The sequence below is a fragment of the Cucumis melo genome, chromosome 5, assembly GCF_025177605.1.
Source record: "Cucumis melo cultivar AY chromosome 5, USDA_Cmelo_AY_1.0, whole genome shotgun sequence".
NCBI classification, from domain to species: Eukaryota; Viridiplantae; Streptophyta; class Magnoliopsida; order Cucurbitales; family Cucurbitaceae; genus Cucumis; species Cucumis melo.
In genome coordinates, this window is record NC_066861.1 from 28078974 (window position 1) to 28101174 (window position 22201).

Genomic DNA, 22201 nt, shown 5'->3' on the forward strand with positions numbered 1-22201 from the left:
GAAAAGGAAACAAATGTTAAATATAATGCTTCAATATTTAAACTCAATAAGAATAGATATATATATCATGAATAAAAAAAAAAGAAGAAGAAGAAGAAGAAGAAGATCCTTCTACTGGAATTGATGATTACATATCACATTCAATTACATATACAAACTCTTTGGGGGTAACTAACATAATTTCCAACCTATCTTGAATTAATTACATTATCCCCCACAAGAAATAAATATGAATATAATCACCAAAAAAAAAAAGGAAAAAAAAAACTCAATTCACTTATTTGTTTTGGGGTCTTGACTCTTCATCATCATCAACCCATCTCTCTCTCTCTCTTTCTCTCTAAGAAAATCAAGATCTGATTTTTCATAAACATTTACACGAGACCGAATCCAGTCAGATCATCGGCAAGGCGGCCGGCGGTTGTGGTTGCACTCCGCCGGCAAATCCACGGCGGTTGTGATGAACTTTCACGACTTTTTCGATGATCTTTATAAAAAAAGAGAGCAATTTGGGGTGCTCTCTAATCCCTTTTTTCACTTTCATTTTTTTTTGTTCTTTATTTCACACTGATCCACAGCCTAAACCTTTTGCTTCTGATCCTTTCATAATCCTTAGCTTCTTGCATGAGCTCATGAACATTCTGCAAAATTTCATATAAACCAATCAATAATCGATCTATGTTTATCATTCTTAGGTCAGATTCTAATTGTAAAATTGTTTTTGATACTATATAATATTATCTTCTAAAGATGGTAAGACTTATCTTCACCAGACTATTACGTAAAAAAATATAACTAATAGAGTAAAACTATCCATGCATGCATTTTATTTTATGTAGAGATATGAAACTTACTCCCATGGAACATCGCCGACGAGCATCCAGTCGCCATCTTTATCTTCATACGTTGGAACAAATTCCGACCCATTATACCCTTCTCTCTCACAAAATTTGCCTGAAAAAACATTCAAAGAAAGGAAACATCAATAAACTTTCATCATTAAAGAGAGAGATCTCAAGATCTAACTAAGAGAGATTATATTTGAAAAAAAAAAACATATATTTACCAAGAGAAAATTTGAACATGTTCTCCAAAGCTTGAAGAAGGTCAGGATATCCTTGATAGATCTTGAGATCAACTTTCCTTAGAAATGGAGCTCCATCCATGCTCACTTTTATGAACATTCCGGCCGCCGCCGCCTCCTCTTTTTTCTTTGCTTGTAAACAATTCTTTCGAAATGATCTCACCGGCGGCCACCCGACAACTTGTGCCCTATTAAATATAAAATTATTCGTTATTATTATTATTATTATCATTATGAAGAGATCGTATATCTAACTCGCGATCTAGATGATTTAAAATTTAGTTTGATTTGATAAAATCTCGTAAATAGATAATAAACCAAAACATTGCTGTTTGATAAAAGTGCTTACTTGGTGGGAGGGGTGTTTTCTTGGGTGCATTTGGAGGGATCGGAGTTAATTTCTCGGCGAGATTCCAAGGGATTTTGGTCGTCGGAAGGCAAAGCTCTTTTGTTGGAGTTGGTTCGGTTGATGGGAGAATTAGATTGATCGTCAGGTGAAGTTCCCGGGAGACCCAATCGGAGCTCGGTGGCTTCCAAGTTGAGATCTTTCTCAAAGGCCATTGTTTAATTTTTGCTTCTCTGAAATGGGTTTGTTGAATTTTCCGATGGATTTGTGTATTTTCTCGGGAAACAAACAGAAAGTGGGGAGAGAGGAAAGTTGGGAAGAAGAGAAATGGAAATGCTTGTTGGCCCAAGTAACGCTCAAACGTATTTTATAGAAGCCGATTAAAGCTAAAGAGGCTATCATTTCCCCACTTCCCTATCAAGTGCGTCTTCTCCACGCTCTCTGTATCTTGTGGTTGAGGATTTTCTTAGGTTAGAATTTCGACGTTACTTGCTAACAAAAATTTAACTCGAATATCATTTAGGTCAAGAAGTTCGTAGTTCAAATCTTTTATATATATTATCTAGAAAATATTGATAACTAAGTATTTCCTTTTAAGAAAATTAACAACAAAAATTCATATTAAGTTTTAAAGTATATGATTTAAAATGACTTTTTTAACCTTTTTAGTTTATTTTTCTTTAAACTTTTGTTGGTTAATAATTTATATTTTGATTAAAAATTAAACTTTAAATATATAAAGATGAAAATAAAATTGAATCCAAAGTATAGGATCAAAATGGTATATTATAACCTTATACTTAGTTTTAGTTTGGGTTCCATAAAATTACCAATATGAAAGTTGAATAATAATTGCACTCTTTTTTTCTTCATATTTTAGTTTTATTTACTCTACAAGTTGTATTATATTTTGTTGTCCTTTATTCTATTAATTTTGTGTTAAAAATTATTTTAGTTCTTTAGGTTAACCATTGAGTAACCAATTTTGTTTTTTTTTTTTAATTAAGTTTATTTTCTTAATTCCTTATTTCTTACTATGGTTGAATATTTTACACTAATTACTAAAAAATTTACACCAAAATGAACTTTTAAATTCAAAACTCACACCATGAATTAGAATGTAAGAGTAGTATGGTTGAGAAGATCTAACTAATCCACGAACCATCAATACAAAACAGTGAAAAATATAATTGACATTAATTTAAGGAGCGTTTGGGGCAATTATAGTAAATACTATTTAAAAGTATTTGATTAGCTATAATGAACGTTATTTTCAAAACTTCTAATTTGCATTAGTATTTTACAGTTTCACATTCATCGTTTTTTTATTCTTTAATACTATAGTGTTTACTATTTCTTTCTTAATTAACTAATATAGTTTACATATCAAACACATATTATTATAATCCTAGGTTGAAATAATCTACACTTTAAACACAAACTACTACAATCCAACTATAATAACGTACGCATTCCTTATCTCAAATATCCCCTTAAGAATCTTGACCGGAAGATATTCTAGAACCGTGTTGAACTACAACTAGACCCGAAAAATCAATAATTTCTTTTTTTTTTAAAAAAAATGAAAATAAAGAAGTAGGGCTGAAAAATTAGGAGAGTGGGGGAGGGAACATGGGAAAGGCAAGAGGAATCAAATAGGTAAGAGGTAGGGACATGGGGCAGGTAAGGGTGTTTGTGTAATGAGCTACACAAATTAAAGGAGGCTGTCTTTAAATTTTAAGGACAAAATTAAAGGCCCTCTCTTTTTCAATCCAACGGCTGAGGGTTGAGATTAGGGAAAGTAGAATTAAAAGATGATTGAATTCAGAACCGTTGGATCCAATAAGTTGGTCCCACATGGGGTGCTGTTTTTGGGTGAGACAACTATGGTGGATGCTAATGGTGTTTGCCCTTCAACCCCCCCCCTGTATATATTTTATAAAAGAGAAAAAAGAAAAACTATTTGGCTATGGCGGTTGGGGCAGCCCCTCCCCATGTGCTCACCTCCATCCTTGTATTAAAAACTCCTTCTCTTTCCTCTCCCCCTCTCTCTCTCTCTCGATCCACAAATCTTCGTCCGACATCACATCCCGATATTTTTATCGATATTTTCACGTTTTTTAAGGTTTGATATCGAACCGATATATACGTGTAAGGTGGAGGATTATTAATTGAACCTTCGATTTCTAAGAACGAAGGTCGATCGATCGTCGTGTTAGCAAATCAAATCGATTTTTTCATCTAATTGTAAAAACATTCATGAAACATAAAGGATAATCTACGTAATGTCACTAATACAAATAATAGATATGTCGAGTTGTTGTAAATACATATAAATTTTTTTATTAATTTGTTTTTGTAATTTTTTAAAAATATTCACCGACGTATTTGTGAAATTAAAACTTTCATTCAACGCTTTGAACCAAAGAGAAATTACTTGATGTATTTTAAACTTTGTATAAACTAGTTATTAATTACATAATATATATAAACTTTTTGGATACGTCGTAGATTATATTAATGATTGATTAAGTTACACAAACTCTCGAGATCTTAAAATTAGAGGTTGGAATTCTCTCATATCATGACGAGTTGTTGATAATCACTACCAAACTCTAAATATATGGTTAGGGTTTGTATTAAAAAGATGAAAGATAATTAACAAACAAGAATCCATTAAGAAAAAAAAAGTTATTGATCTCTCATTTCTTAAGAGGTTGGTAAACTATTTGTGTTATATACATAAACCCTAATTAGAGGAAATTGATAACTATAGTTTTAAAACATTACAAATTAAATAAAAGGGTGAGATTTAAAGTTATGATGAGTAAGGAAAGTTGTTCATACATTGAATTATGTTCACATGTATATGTTTGAATAATAATGGTATTCTCTCATCTCACCTTTTTTTAACATATATATATTTTAGGTAAATTTTATTGTTTCTTTTCATTTGTTTAAAGTTTGGATATATATGATTCTCTCTCTCACACACTTTTTTTTTTCCTTTTTTTTTAAGGTTTAGGGTAAATTCTTTTTCTCATGTTTTTAAGGTTTTTTTTTTGTGATTCTGTCTCATATATACTTTAAGATTTGGGTAGATCTCCCTCTCTCTCTCTCTCACATATACATTTTCTAGGGAATCATGGGGTAATTTTTTTTATTTCTTTCACTCACCTTCTAGAATTTGGGTAACATATTTCTCTCTCCAACACCCACGTTACGCTATTTTAACATGTGTTTGGTTCCTCAACTTGACTTATTATAATCGACGAAGTGAACTCAATGACTAAACAATAATTGATATGACTTTTGATCTCCATCTCCAAAGTATAGTTGCACTTCAAAATAAACTATGTTCAACTATATATATAAGAAAATTATTGGAAAATTAACCCTAAATTGTTTACTAGGGTTTACTATTTTGTAAATTTTCTCGATCTCCTGTTCCCAGTAAAATAGTTAATACCATAAGCACATACTATTAAAACTTATTGACAATAATAACCAACTTAGTGTTTCAAGTAATTATCTTTGTTTTATTTTTTAGATTAACACTTTTGTGGGAGTGGATTCGAACTTCTTACTTATAAATAACGGAAGAGTATGAGATATTGATGTCTTGATTGGTTATAGTTATGATTTTTTTTTATTATTATAGACTACGATCTTTACTTTTTTTTTTTTTTTTTTTGTTCAAATTACGGTTTTACGTTTGTGGACTTTTTTTTTTTTTTTTAATCTAGCTAGTAAATTATATATTGAACAAATTTAGAATAATATCACCATGAAAACACAATAAATAATGGAGGGAGAGTTTTATTACTTTTGTAGTAGGGTGAAACTTTTTACATTAATTATGTTTATGTTGGACTAATTTGTCTTTAATCTTTCAAATTTTAGGTAATTGTCTTCTCCTCAAAAGATGGAATTAAGTTAACAAAGGATTTAATGACATATGAAAGATATAGAGTTCAAATTTTTAATAGCTTGGTCAATACTATAATATAAATTTTATTTGGTTGAGTTATACACTCAAAATAAATTAATTAAAGAAGGTAAATAATGAAACATTGTGAAGAAATTTAATATAGATTTGATATAAATTTTAATTATGAATGTCATGTAATAAAATTAAAATGGAATAATTTTTTTTTATTCATTCAAGCTCCGAGAAGATGACTAGTTCTTGATGTTTTTTCAACGTCATAAACACCGAATTTTTTGACATATCAAGTATGCAACATTTTTCACATATCAAAAACATTACTTCTTGACGTTTTTCAGCGCCATAGATACTTACATTCTTGACATTTTTTACATGTCAAGTATTCAACATCTTGACATTTTTCTCATGATGTTCTTGACGTTTTTAGCATGTTAAGAACATCTATATTTTTTTACATTTAATAAATGTTAAAGTTCAAATAGTTTTGACTTTGTTAAGGGTGGTCATGATCAACTTCGACATTCTTGATACTGGTTTTAAGGACGTTTTAAAAACGTCAAGTACAGAAAATTCTTAACTTTTAAAAAACGTCAAAATGGTATATTTTGTAGTAGTGATCAATATCATAAATTATTTTTAAGTTTTAAATTGTACTCACTTTTAACATAATATATATATATATAGCATTAACACTAATCTACTTTATTATCATTGTTTTTTAACAAACATATCCATATGACCAAATGACATAATTTAGATGAAAAAAGTAAGTTTAAACCTAACTTTGTGTTACATTGCTCACAAAGTTATCATCATTCTATGAAAAATAAAATTGGCTTTTCATGGTGTTAAAGAGGCAAGACCCCAAATTTTTATTTTTGATGATGAAAATAACTAATAAAAGTCATTGGTAATATATTACTTTTTCTAAATTCTAATAATCCTAATCCACACACACAAAAAAAAAAAAAAAAAAAAAAAAAGTTCTACCTAAAAATAGTGAATTGCTTAAATTGTCAATTGCATCGTAAATCTATTAATGAAACGTCAATATACATTTGTCATTGCACATAAATTTTACGATATACATATATAAAGTTGATTAAAATATAAAGATTAAAATCAAATCCTTTCTTATAATAAGTTGATTAAAATAAAATTTTAACCTAAAATCAATTAACATTTAATTTTTTTTATCATATTTTGACTAAACATTTTTCTTTTGAAGAATTAACTAAACAATATTATATAATATTATTTGTTATTATATATTTGCCAATGGAATAAAAACATTACTCATTCCTATAATTGCTCCAAAATTTTAGCCGAAGTTTTAGTGCTAATTAATTGATAACATTTGTTGTCTAATGTTCTCTACAATATATCATTACAATAATTATCATCTATAATTATCATTGTTATTATTTCTATGAAAATAATTATGAATTATAGAGTGATAATTATAGCTTCATTTGAACCCAAAAAAGAAAACTAAATAATATAGCTTCTTTTAATTAATACTTTATGATATAGTCTTTCATTTTTAAACTTTATTTTTCTAAGCAAAGTTTAGCAAGATCCTCTTAATTTACAATTTATCTTAGTAGCTTTTTTTTCTTAAATATTTTTCTAAAAAAATATATTAACCTTTTAATGTAAAAAGTCCAATTTAAAAACATAAGTGAGTATAATAATTAAACAAGTTAAAATACATTATTTAGTTTTTAGTCCGAGTGAATCTGAATATGTTGATCAAGAACGAAAGATCCATAGTTCAAATCTCTCATTCTCCTTTATATTATTATATATACTTAACACTTAACATGTTAAACACACTGATGACCTCATAACAAATGTTAGCTAAGTTCAAATCTCCGTTTCAACAATTAAAATAATTTTAGAAAAATAAAAAACAAAAAAGACATTATTATTATTATTATTGTGAAGAGAAAATCAAACATCTAACTTTGAGATTGATAGTATAGTATAAACACTTATACCGGTTGAACTAGCTAGTTTCGTAAATTATTTAATTTAATATAAGTCAACAATGACATAAATGTAAAAAAAACAATATATTTAACATTTACTTTTCAATATATATATATATATAGAGAGAGAGATTTTAGAAAAATGATATATATATATATATATATATATATATATATATATATATATATATATATTAAGAGAAAAAAGGAAAAGAAAAGAGGGGGCGTGCGGGTAATGGGCCAAACAAAAATGGAACACAAAGGGCCCACAGCATTATTAGAGCTTTTTGTATACAACAAATTCATTGTTTTTAAAGCCCATAACACCCAATCATGTGGCCCCTCACTCTTTACCATTACCTATCAATTTCTCTCTCTCTCCCTCTCCCTATCATTTTTTTTTCATTTTCAACACATTTAATTAATTTCAATTTTACAAACCAACCCTCTGATTTCTTTCCAAGGAAAAAATATATATATATATATATATATATATATATATATATATATTTTCGGATTCTAGTCTTGGATTTAGTTTCCGTTTGGTTTAGGATAAACACTCTTGTGCCTATCTTTCTAGTCTAATTCATTTTCGTCCTGAGGCTTTAAAATATGTTGTCGATCATTGAGTCTCAGTTTTGTTTCTATTTGGTTCGTAAGTTTCAAGACTTACACTTTGGAAGTTTGTTTTCTTTATTCACTTAATTAATACATTTTTTATCTTTGACGTTGTTGTAATTAATTTGATTTCACTAAAGTTACATTCTTATTAAAATTAACTATCTTCTCTACTTAATTATTTTAAATTCATTGATTGAATGTTTGACGTTGAATTTCAAAGTGACTAGATGAATATTAATAAAAATTTAAACGTAAAACTATGAAATAACAAAATTTACAAACCAATAGAAATTAAACTCAAAATTCAAAATAAAAATGTATCGATTAAAATGTAAGAAATAGTACTCAAAATTTAGATAACAAATTTTTTTTTAAACCCTAATAATTGAAACGTTGAGATTTGAAGTTAAAATTCCCATAAAATTCAACACTCTCAATCAATCAAAGTGCTTCTTTTCTAAAAAGGAAAAGAAAATTTGTGGATAACTATGAATATTATTGTTGGGAAAGACTCTTTTTGTGGGCACTAATTAATTTTCTTCCCCTTATTATTATTTTACTTTATTTCTTGATTTGGACAATTATATTTCGAATTTGGAGGGATTTTTTTTTTTTTTACTTCTTAAAAAATTGGACTCCTTTCATTTTATGGCTAAGTTTTAGCATTTTTCTAAACATTCCACTTCAACTGTCTTTTGTCATTATAAATTTGTCTAAATTATCGTTAAAAAATTGGTAAAGTTTAACGATGATTTGAAGTTTACATATTTATTGAGAAATTAAATGTTTTAGTTTTTAATTTTACGTGTATTTTAGAGAATTTAATCTTACAACGTTACATTTGAAGCATAAACTTATTATCTCATAGATTTTACAAACTCTAACTCAATACCCCAAACACCAACCTAAAGTTAAAATTAATTAGTTTGGTTGTAATTAGATTTGTAATTAAAGTTTTGTGAATTTTCCTGTCAAATAACAAAATCATTGAGAAAAGGAAAAGAAATAATAATTTAATTCAACTTTTTGAGGGAACAAAAATTGAGATTTCTTGAAAGTTCAATTTTCAAAGCTATAGACTTTTCACTGTTTTCTTTAGGGACAACATTATTATTTATTTGTTATCATCAAAATAAATTATTAAATAAATTTTGTTCACATGAATACAAATATTATAAAAATAGGGAAGGAAAAAAAAAAAACAGTATATGGAATTATTAGTTTGGCCCTTTTGAATTATTGTGATTTTTTAATTTTTGAAAAGAGTTTTAATTTTGGTCAATAAACTTTCACTATTTTGCCTTTAAAATCTCAAAACCCTCAAACTAATTTTTTTTTATTTTTTTAGTAACCCTTTGATTTTTGTTCTTTCAAATCTTTAAATATTTAGTCTTAAATATCACTTTCATCTATAATTTTTTTTTTAACAATATTTTCAAAAACCAAATTAAAATTTAAAAATTTGTGAAAGTGATTTTTCAAAAGCTTGTTTTTGTTTTTAAAATTAGACTAAAAATTCAAGTCTAATTTTAAAAAAACATGATAAGAAATTGAGAGGAAATAAGGTTAATTTTTAAAAACCAAACAATAAAAATCCAAGAGTCACCAAATGAACATAAGATTTATTTATTAAAGATCGAAAAACTATTTGAGGGGATGGGTTTGGCTATTAAAGTCAATTATTACAATAATTTATGTTTAAGATGCGAATTGTTTCAGTGTAAGTTAAAAATGAAAAGAGTGAATTATTACAAGACAATAAGATAGTAAACTAATAGACGATGGGGTTTTAATTTTAAAAGTTATTGAGAACTTTGATTATTAAAGGCAATTACAAATACCGTAATCAAATCCAAATATTAGTAGATACAATAAAATGTAAAAGAATTTGCAACTATCACAACATTTCAATCCAACTTGGCTATCAATTATAAAGTCTATTGATGACAGATTTTGTTATATTTTGTAATTTTTTTAAAAACGTTATCATATACTTAATTATTAACATTTAAAGTACTACGAATTAATTGTATGTAATTACTCGAACTATTGCAATAGCCCAGAACCAAACATAAAGTTAGTTATTACATTGCGAACTTTACTTAAGGTAAGTTGGGATCAAACGCCTCTAGTGAAGTATCAAATAAAGGGTTAAGAAAAAAAACGTTTTTCAACAAACTTATTTTTATTTAAACTATATTCTTATCGAAACTATTTTAAATACATTTTAAAAAAATATATTTTGAATGATTGTCAAATACTTTAATTTTCTTTAAGCACCTGAAAATGTGTTTTAAACATTCTCGAACACTTCAACCTTGAATTAAACCTATCAAACGTTAAATATAAAATTAAAATAAAAAAATAAAAAATTAGGTTAACAAGAAGATGAAGTAACCATTAATTATTATTATTATTATTGGAAGAGGATGATATTACTCTCTCAACATATGAAGACCACACCTTTATCTATAGACAAATTTGGCCATACAAAAATTTCATTTAATTTTTGAATTTAAACACGTGAAAGGAAAAATGAAAACAAGAAAAAGAAAAGCAATAGTTGCACTCAACTTAGAGTTTGTATCAATTTTTACATCAAACTTTTATTTCCACAACAAACTCTGCACTCAATTGTTTGTCCTGATTTTTACGTTAAAATAAAATTCTATTTATACTTTCTTATGTTAATAGAGACATTTATAAAGTAAATATTTTTAAAACTCGTACGATTCATACAAATTCGATTAAAGGGTACAAAAGAATTGCCAACACAAACATACTAAGTTCAAAAATAACGAAAAGCAAGAAATTTAATTTAAATAGCATTATTAACTTATTTGTTACTGAGATATTGTTAAAAAATTATCATAATTTATCAGGTTAAATTTTTTGCGTTCACTACCAATCCAATCGCCCCGTCTTATAACTCTATTGATATAGGTTAACCAATTTTGTAATAAAAATACAAAATTACTACAAATTTTAAAGTTTACAATCGATAACTAAATAAGGTCCAAGGGATTTTGATAGGGGCGAACATGAACATGATGGATACAAAAATCAAGTTGATCGACTTAAAACCCGATTAAACCAAAGACAGTTAATTAGATATAAAAAGGATTTGATCAATGCATCACTTTAGATTCTCAAACCGACAACGTAATTTTTTTTTTTTAAATCTCAAAGATTTAAACCGATCTAAACCAATCAATTGTCTAACAATTGGTTTGTCTTCTTTATAAATGAAAGCAACTTAAACGTTTTAGAATATTAAAAAAAACGACGTTGTCGGGTCGATTTCACCTCTATTAATTTTGCTCTAAAAGTTGAAAATTTTCCCCTAGAAGAGGGAAAAGGTAATAAAAGAGTACGGTACGGAAGGGAGGGAGGGAAAAATTGTAGTATTTAATGAAAGGGATGTGAGAGAAGAGAATAACCAATCCAATTTAACGTTAGGTTCTTATCATCTCCACCTCACTCAATACCCAACAACTGCTTTTATAAACACTTCTTCTAACTATCAACACCACACTTCATTCCCACACGTGTTATGTTCACTCAAATACAAAATCAATAAATTACCAAACATCAATCTAATTCAATCCAACCCAATGAAAATTACGATTTAATTCATCTTGTTGATATAGGTAATGTTGACGATAATAACCAAACATAGTTTGACAAGATGTTAAAAGTTTGCATTATCCCTAATTTATACATATACATACATATATCGAAGAAGAAAAAAATTTAGTTGCACTCAAATTTTACAAAGACTATTATTTATACACTACTACGAGAATTAGGGGTTCTCCCGATCGGCAACAATAACAAAACACGTCGAAAATGACTCTCCTAGTGCAGTAAGCTACGTCAGACAGAATGTCGGCAGTAATGCGTCGAGGGAGGCAAAACCGACGCGCAAACGAGACAACGTCAGCAATTGCTTTTGTCCAACGCAAGCTTCGTCGACTGATACGAAACGTAGGGGAAAGACCACTTCTGTCGTCTGGTCAATGTGTTTTTGATATTTTCCATTTATGGATTTTTCTTTAGTAGTTTCTTTGAAGATTATATATTTTCTATTTAAAACATCATTACGTACTATGAATTATTATTATGATTTAATTAATAATATAGAAATTTCACAATAAAAAAAAATCTTAATTCTTTGATGTATGTAATTTTCGCTAATTAATTTATTTGATTTGATTATATATTGTGATTCACATCTTATCTATTACCTTATCATTTTACATTTTTGTGATCCAAACATATGAATATAAATGCAATAATTACTACAATATATAAAACTATAAATTCTACATGTATTTTTTTTTTTTTTTTACTATATCTTTGGATTTTATTTAAAAAAGTGATTTAATTATAGAATTGAAGAGTGTGGGTCCATTTTGTCTGAAGGTCCCACCACACGAAGGAAGAAAAGGCATCTATGAGTTGGATTGGTTGCATCTCTGTCATGGGGTCCCACTTTTCTCTATATTGCTTTTCCATAGCTATATATATATAGTTATATATATATATATATATATGTATATATAGTTATCATGTCTTGTCAGCCTTTATTTTTATTTAAAGAAATGATATATATATATATAGAGAGAGAGAGAGAGAGAGAGAGAATTGGGTATTGGTAATATGGTATGGTATCACACTCTTTGTCTGCCATGCAAATTGCTAAACACCACATCCCATCCATGATCATAACTACGAATCTTTTCTGTCTCTTTCCATAATCACTTTTATTTCCCCTAATGACCTCTACAATTATCCAACTTATTTCTACTTCTTCTACACTAATAATGTATATATACATTTATATTCTAGGTGTTTTTAGATTAAAATTAATGACAAAACCGAACAAGCATGTCTCGAATTAAAAGTGACAACTAAACACTAAAGCGAGATATACTCGGCCCTTGCTTGAACCAAAGCTACACTCATGTTAAGTACTCTAGGATATTGTCCAATAAATATGTTCGGCTAAGGCTGACCCTAACCAAACACGAAATTGGAGGCACCCTTTTATTATCTAACTATCCGAAGGTGACTAGAAAATCGTAGAAAGCACCTTAGGTTAATTTTCTTTGAGAATATATCAAGTTGTGGCTTGAGTTTGACTCTCAAAGTACTCTTTCTTGCTTCTCATTATTTCATTATCTAACTTAAGCATTAGAGTGTATATATGACAAATACCACACCGGTGTGCATGGTTTTATTATTTGCAAGACACGTTCTTCCCCTCTTCAAACAAATTCACGATTGATGTCGTGTGAAGGTTAGATGTGTTTACTCCTTGTCCAAAATTTGACATATATTGACAATATATACTATAAAAAAACTTCATAAATATTTAAAAATTACGTGAAATCTATGAAATAAAATAATGTATCCTAAATGACGTATTAACACTATGAAAAATTTCGTTCTTATAACATCAATATTATTTCATATCTATTTGAAAACATGTGGACTCTATGAATGAAGTTTTCAGTCGAGAATTAACAACTTGGTAGATATGTATAAAATCATTGAATTGAGATTCAAAATAACGACACTAATTAAAAATAAAGAGGGAGAGGAAATCAATCATATTGCAAAATTAATATAACAATCATATCACAAACATCTTTTATATCCTTCTTATTTTATTGTTATATAGTTCTATCACATATCAACAATAGTTGACAATAGTTGATTTTTGTTGCCTCGAAATTCTTCTAACCATGTCGGTTGGTGATCGTTGCAAAATTCTCATTTTATCTATGACTTTAAATTAATCTATGCATACCATCAAATTACATGTTTGTGTGTTTCCTTTAGTTGTTTAACAAATGCATACATACCTTAAAGTTGTCGTTGATCAGTAGGAAGTAATTAAATTATTTGAAATCGTCGGTGATCGTTGATCATAATTCTAAAATGGTTAAATTTACTTTTGCCGTTTCCAAAACGATTTTTATAGCGTTTTTAATTAATCATTCAAAATGAAATTTAATAATATAAATATACATTTAAAAGTATAAAATTAAACATTGACTTACCATTGAATCAGACTTTGAGTCATTAAGGCATGTTTAGACATGAATTTAGATACGACATGAATGATCTTAAACGTTTCAAAACCACTCTTAAAAAAACATGCATATCGTTAAGTCAAATATTCGTTAGTTAAAATGAGATCTCAAAATTGGTTTTTAAGATAAAAAAAAAAAAAAAAAAGAAGAAGAAGAAGAAGAGAAGAATTTAATTACGAAGTATGGGATTGATGTAAGTATTAATATTTAGAAATTGAAAAAATGTATAGAGCCTTATTCTATATTGAAAATATCTTCACACTTTGGATAATCTTCTTGGATGGGCAAAACACTATTCTTTTTACCCATAAAGAAAAGTATATAATACTTAAATGTATATGGATGACATTAGATGTCTCTCTCGAAATAGAGAAAATGTTTAAATAAACTTTGGTTGAATTTCAGATTTTGATTATCTATATATTTTCTTTTAATTTAAAAATATTTTTGTCATCGTAAGAAGAATTAGTATAATGTTTGCACTATTACACTTAAAATATAAAGTTTAATTCTATATCACTTTACATATTGTAAAAGAAAAAACTAATATTTTTGTATGTTTATTTCGTTTATTTTTTTAATGTTAACGGTATGATCTCCGATCATATTTAAAAAAAGATTTAACCGTCTTGACACGATGCACAGTAAATATATTAAATCTTTCTTAATCGTAATATTTTGCTTTTTCATTAATTTTTATTTCTTTCAAATTGTATTTATTTTCTCTCATACTCTTTGTTTGAAATTTGAAAATATTTTTAGATGGTTAAAAAAACAGTAGTAATAATAATAATTTATATATATAATATATATATATATTAAATTAAACCAAATTGAATTTATAAAATTAATTGTCACAAAATAAATCAGCTCGTGTTATCAAGAATTACATCCACAACTCACCTCGAAAAATCAGTTACGTCCAAAATTCTCCAAATTGAAATATACGAGAAAGCTAAGGTAAAAGAAATTTGCAAACCTAGTAGCATATCGGACTACACAGTAATCAAAACCTAGTTTGGGCATAACCGAATTAAAGTCCAAACTTTCTGAACTATATCAATAACTCTGATCTAGATTGATCAAGTAATTGTTAATTCACCCCTTTTCCTAATATCAAACTCAACCAGAAAGAGAGGAGGTAAATGAAAATAATAACCATAACGATAACGATAATAAAAACACACAGATATATTAAATTAACGAAATTGAAAAAGGATGAATTAAAGTAATAGAGAATAGTATATGATATGATGGGGGAGGAAAGTACAAAGAATTGAGAATAAATAGTTGAATCCAATTAATTGGCAAAAGCAACAAGGAATCTTCTAGTTTTTTAACAAATCAAAACATCTTTCACAAATTTAGTACAATGTCATTTTGATATGAATGCAAAATGTCAATTACATAATTATATATATATATATGAATTTCTCTCTCTATTTCTTTTATTGGATGCAATTTCATTAATGGTTCACATGGCCATTGTCCCCCCCCCCCCCCCCCCCCCCCCCCCCTTAATTTCCTTTGTTGGATCCAAAACTAGGTGACATCCCAACATGTCCAACCCACTCTTTGTTTGGATAATTTGGGAATCCCATTATACTCTCTTGAACACAATTTTTTTTTTTAAATTTATTTCTTTTCATTTTTCTTTCAACCTTGTTTTAAATTATCTCTACTTAGGGTTATTGTTTTTCTTTCTTTCCTAATACTATGTTGTTTTAATCAATAATACATAATCAATACAATTCAATGTTGTTATTATAATTCAATATCTTTTTTTTATTTTCATCTCCGTTACCAGTTTTTGAGGAATTTCTAATTCAGTAAGGAGAGGAATCGGGGGACGAGGAATGAAGGCAGTCGACCGATAGGTTGAGGAATGCTCTTCGCCTTAGCCGAATGGGACTCGGAGTCCTTGGGACGGGGAAGAGTTCTTCCATGTCTGAAGAGGTCGTATGATCAGCCCACGTAGTGGTTAGAATCTCCTATAGAAAGAGGTTAGAAAAGGTGCAGCTATCCTTTTACCGGATTGAGTAGGCTTATTTTCAGTTTTCGAAGCTAGGTCAGAGTGATGGTAGGTTCTTAAAATATGACGCATCTATTTATCTTTTTTAAAAAATAGAAACCCTACACTTTGTTTGGTAAATTTGATTCGTTTTTAGTTTTAGGTTTTTTGCATGAGTACTTTAGATGCAATTTATGCAATATACAAAAAAAAAAATATATGGCATCAATTATTATGTGTACTAGAATTGAAAAAAAAAAAGTAATTAGATACTAAATTTTAGAGATAGTATTGTTACAAATGTGAAAGTTAGTTACATGCTAAAACCAAACAACTAGATTGTTCATTGAAAAAATTGAAGTGAATGGTAAATTTTAACCATTTAATAACAAAAATATAGTGATAAAAATAAAGTGAAAAAGTAATAATAGAGAAACAAATAAAGAAAATTTAACCTTCCTCAATTTCTATAAAAAATAGGGGAGAAAAATAATTTCTTTAGTTTTTCAATTTCTATTATTTTAGATATAATAAATAAAATTGTTTAGTAAACATGTTTGTTTCTAAAAAAATGAAAAAAAAAATTATAGTAAAAATGGTGTTAGATATAAAATATATAATTGATTTTGATTAAACCACTTGTCTTTAAATTTATGTTTTCAAATCACTACCAATTTTTATTACTAATCCAAATTTAATTAATACGACATTTCACCAATTTATATTGTTTCCAATTATAAATTGTGTTCTACATTTCTTAAACCAAGTAAATTAAACAAAATAAAACGAAAAGGTAAACAAAACCACTTTAGAAACTAAAACGATGGATATAATCACACAACCAGACATCAATATCAATAAGAGTCTAGTTTGGTCGAGAAAGACATTCATTACTATCTCGAATGGATGATTCAATTTTCATTTCTATTATTATTAAATTTTAAATTTTGTGTATATTTAAGTGTTGATTTTCGAATTAAATATTTAAGGTATGCTTTAGATTAATTTTCTAAGTGTTTAAACATTCTTTTTTACACTTATATATACATTTTTAAGCTTTTAAAAACTTAATTCTCACTCTCAGTTAACTTTAAATTTTTTTTAAATTTATGATTAATTCTACCATATACAAAATTAATAATATTTAAAAGTTCTATTTGACAAATTTAAATTTAAATTTATATCTAATAGAACAATTAATTTTAAAAAAAATCAAACTTGTTATAAATATATTAGACACAAATCAAAGTTTAGTATGGACCTTTTATTAGACACAATATTACAACTTCAAAGACTTGTAAGTTATTACAAAAATTTGAAAGTTCAACGAAAAACATCAACAATGTATATTATCGATAAAATATAAAATTTTATTATATTTTATAAAGATATTCAAACGGTTATACCATCTACAAAATTTTCCTTTCATGTTAAACAAGCCAAAACCTTAAGGGTATGTTTGGGGTGAGATTTTAGAGGGAAAAGGATTAGAAAATTAAGTCAAACCGTGTTTGACCCAAGAATTATGATAAATGGGGATTATGGTTATTCTAATTCCTAAATAACCTTATCTTATCTTATAATAACACTACTATCATAATCCTTCTCCCGAACACATACTATCATGACACTACCTTTCATATTCTTTTCCCTAAACATATATTACGATAACACTATCCATAATAACATTTTTCCAAACACATATTATCATAACACTAAAATTATTATAGTTATAGAATTATTATAATATTTTTCTCCTGTAACTCTTTCCGTCCCAAAGCCACCCTAAATAATGAACACAAAGAAATCAATAAATGTTAGGACATGAAAAAATATTATTATAAGAAAAAAAGAACATTTGGTTTGGTTGGGTTTGAAATTAGATTCCCAATGTTGCACCATGTACGCACGAATGTCCCCCCCGCCCCCTCCCTCTCCAAAGTTTGACGTTTGACTTTTTTTTTTTTCTTTTTTGTAAGTAATGGGTCCCACAACCCCGACATGTCATTTATTATATATTAATTGTTTCGAATTTCTTTTAACAGCTCTTCTTATCTTAAGTCGGTGCCCAAACGTTAACCAATTTATATTAAAATTCATCTCATCATCATAATTATATATAACACTCTCTTATAAAACTAATTACAACTTATAATTATATGGTTAAAATTTTTAATTGGATAGTTATTTAAATATTATTGTGTCGGTTATATAACCACTTATGTTCCATCTTATATCTTCCAAGATTTCATGTTTGTACCTATGTACGTTTTGTCTCCTATCTCACACACACACACATATATATATAGTATAGGAAGGAAAATAGAAAAAAAGTTTGACATTTTTTTGTCATTGGAGATAACATTCATTTGGTTCTTAAGTTACAAAATGTTATGCTATGTGTGTGTATATATATAAGTATATTAGTTGTTATAGATGATATTGACTTGATGAAATATGTCGTTAAAAAAGGTTGGATTTGAACTTATATATATATATATGGCTAATCTGTGTAGTTTTACGTAAGAGGGAACAGTAAACTTTGTGTCCTTTTTTCTCGTAATTGTGATATGAAATCTTATCAAAACTTCAAACTACAAATTTATCATTATTATCGTGTGAAATTAAAAGTTACAAACGTTATATTAACTAAAAAAGAAAAAAAAGAAGACGATATTAAAAGTGTAATGTTTTGAAAATCAAATTTTGGAAACATTTCGAGAATTATGAAAAGAGTTTTACACTTGATAAGAATTCAACGTTATCTTATACTACTTACATATCGATGATAATTGTTTTTTTTTTAAATTGAGTTAATAAACCGTAATCTAATAATATTTTGAAAAACAACTCAAGTTTTAAAAATATTAAAGAATTTTTTTTATTTTATTTAATAATAAAATTAATATGTAAGTTTTTTTTATTATTCATCAAAATTAAATTTAAAAGATCAAAAACAAAGTTTAATTTCATGGTTATTCGGTGCTCTTAACTAATTTTCTTTAGTAGGGAAAAAAGTGTTTTTTTTTAACTAATTAAAAAGTACTTCTCAAAATAATAAGTTAATTAATATTATTATTTTTAAATTTTGAGAATCATCATGAGATTTGATTTCATATAGCAAATATTATGTTTAAATTTCTATAGATATTTAAATGCTTTCTTCGAGTGGTTAAAGAAAATAAAATGTTTAATTTATATTATTTAATGATTAATATTAATCATTTTTTCGATCTGTATTTTTATTTAAAGAGTTCTTAAATAAATATTTTTTATTAATAATTGAGAAATGTGTATTCCATTTTCCAAGATGGCAATGGCTATTCTTCTAATTAACCTATACATGTAACAAAGAAACATTACTATATGTACATTAACTTATGAGTATGCCTATAATAATTTGAGGGATATTCTATTTTAAATTCTTAGCTTAATCCTTAAAAAAAATTATAGCTAATTAAGGTTTAATATATATATATATATATATATATATATATATATATTTGGAAGAGTTCATTTGTTAATATATAATCATTAGTGAGAATATAAAGAGTAATTAATAAATTCCATGATCATGGATAATAATTTCAGAGTTGTTTTATTTTCAAAATCGATAAGATGAATCAAAATATTTTATAAAATATAGAAAAATTTTAGAAATTAATAATGCTAAATACTGATATATATATCGTCGATAGATTTTGAAATTTTGTTATATTTATAAATATTTTTTAATAATTTTATCATTTACGATAATTTTTTTTTTTTTTACGTTAATTTGAAAGAGAGAAAAGAAAGTATATAGGAATGAATTTGATAACTATTCTGAGTGGGATGATATATTAATTGACGAAACATATAATTAATTCGAGCTTTGCAAAGAATATAATAAAAAAAAATACAAAAATTAGAATTTTCTCTTTTAGTAAAAAACAAAGAACGAAATTACCAACAAGAGCTTAGTTGATATCTCTATACGTACTAAGGATCAAGAGGTTCATGTGGTTCACATTCCTTATTGATAAAATAAGCATAAATTGTTGATATATACACTATCTACTTTAATGTCAAAGTCGTTTTAATTCACTATCTTCAAAACTATTGATCTTGTTATAAGATTTAAACAATCTTACGAGTAGACGACATGATCCATTTGAAATGCATTTCTTTTAAAATTATTCACGTCATAATTTAGATATAAAATTTTATATTAGTTAAAACACGACTCAATTAATTAATTAAGACATATTTTTAACTAAGTCAAAGTTTGAATAAAGTTCCTACAATAATAATTTTACTAACATTTTATTTAAATGTAAATAACATTTATTTACCATATGATTTTTTTGTCAAAGATAATAAAATTGTTATTTCAAGAAAAGAAATTAAATTTGAAGTTAATTACATTATAAAGCTTTGAAGTCGAATATCAACGCAATATTAATAAACGATAAACATTAGTCATCGGACTTAGCTTAACTCAATTGATTTGTACGTATCTAAGGATCAAAAGATCTCGAGTTTAAAGCTGAAATAATTTAATATTAGTTCACCAAATTAAAACTGACAACATCAATAATTTTTGGTCTTGTGATTCATAATTTCATGTTGTTTCATTTAAAAGTATTTAAAACATTTGATCTATCATTAGAAGTTAAAAAGTTCTCAAACTACTTTTTCTAGCCAAATATAAAAAACCAACGAGACATTTTTAAGTGTTTCCATACATAGAAAACATAATTTTAAAAGTAATGTTAAACACATATTAGACGTAATGTAATAATAAATTAATAATTTAAATGTACACTATTGATCTTAATAAAAATAAGGTCGTCTTCTGTTCTTTCTTTTTCATTTTACTGAATGTATTGTCTTTCATTCTTTCTCCAAGATAAAACCCTAAATATTTTTTTAATAAAGTATTTAATTTTGTTATTGATTTACCAAGAAGAACACCCAAACAATTATATAAAACAATTTCAAATCCATATATTTTGAAAAATAGTTGTCATGTTTTACTCTTGTTAATTATGAATGAAACCCAAGCAATCTCATTTACTAATTCAATTCATACAGCCACACCAAAAGTTAATAGTAAGATTCAACAATTTTAGTTTATCTATAACTTCTTTTCTTTTCTTTCTTTCTTTCTTTCTTTCTTTTTTTTTTTTTTTTGAAGAAGTTAAATCCAAAATAACAATAAAAACAAAATCAAAAGACAAATTTGAAAACAAAATCAAACAACAATATATAGGTATACATGAATCTCTTATAGGAAACACAAAACCAAACCAAACCAAAGAAAAAAAGAAAAAAAAGAATATACAATCAATGACGACAACAACAACAAAACCATATGATTTTCATATCATATATTTGTTTGATGGGAAACTTTTATAGGTTTTGATAATTGACATATATATATATTTATATATATCATAAATTATATTTACATATAGTATGAAAAGATTTTGGTTTTTGCCCATGTTGTGGAGAGGGAAAAGATAGATGGACCCATATGCCTTGTTAAATATGAAATCATAATAATAATAATAACAATAAGAGAGAGAGAGAGAGAGAGAGAGAGAGAGAGAGAGAGAGAGAGAGAGAGAGAGAGAGAGAGAGAGAGAGAGAGAGAGAGAGAGAGAGAGAGAGAGAGAGAGAGAGAGAGCTAAGGTTCCATGAATGGTGACCATTAATGGTGGTGAAGGGTATAAGCATTATTGACAAGATGGTAATGGCAAAGGTTTATATCCCATCTTTCTCTTCACATTTTTTAACCTTATCCTTTCCTCTTAAAAAGGAAACCCTATATATGTATATGTCTATATATATGTTATCTTAAATTCTAACATATGTTTTTTTATTATTATTTACCACTCTTTTTATTAGTTAATATATATATATGGATAATAAATTAGTAATGTGAAGATCGATTTAAATACGAAAAGATAGAACTGCTAATTTCATATACGTACAATTATACATACGATAATTTTAAGAAATTTGTTTAGATGTGCATTTGGTAACTATTAGCTCTGCTTTCTCTCCATTCTTCTTTTAATAGTCTTTCATTTTACTTTAGTAAGATAGATGAA

At 26.7% G+C, this 22201-nt stretch overlaps 1 protein-coding gene across 1 annotated transcript; it reads right to left on the minus strand.

Moving 5' to 3' along the window:
• Positions 1-96: 96 nt before the first annotated feature.
• LOC103496036 (auxin-induced protein 22D-like) lies at positions 97-1782 on the minus strand. The gene is made up of 4 exons (XM_008457752.3): positions 1434-1782; positions 1067-1272; positions 855-954; positions 97-641 (listed from the first exon to the last, which is right to left on the minus strand). Exons 1-4 carry the CDS (start codon positions 1643-1645, stop codon positions 563-565), a joined length of 597 nt encoding a protein of 198 aa, XP_008455974.1. The 5' UTR covers positions 1646-1782; the 3' UTR covers positions 97-562.
• Between the last annotated feature and the right edge of the window lie 20419 nt (positions 1783-22201).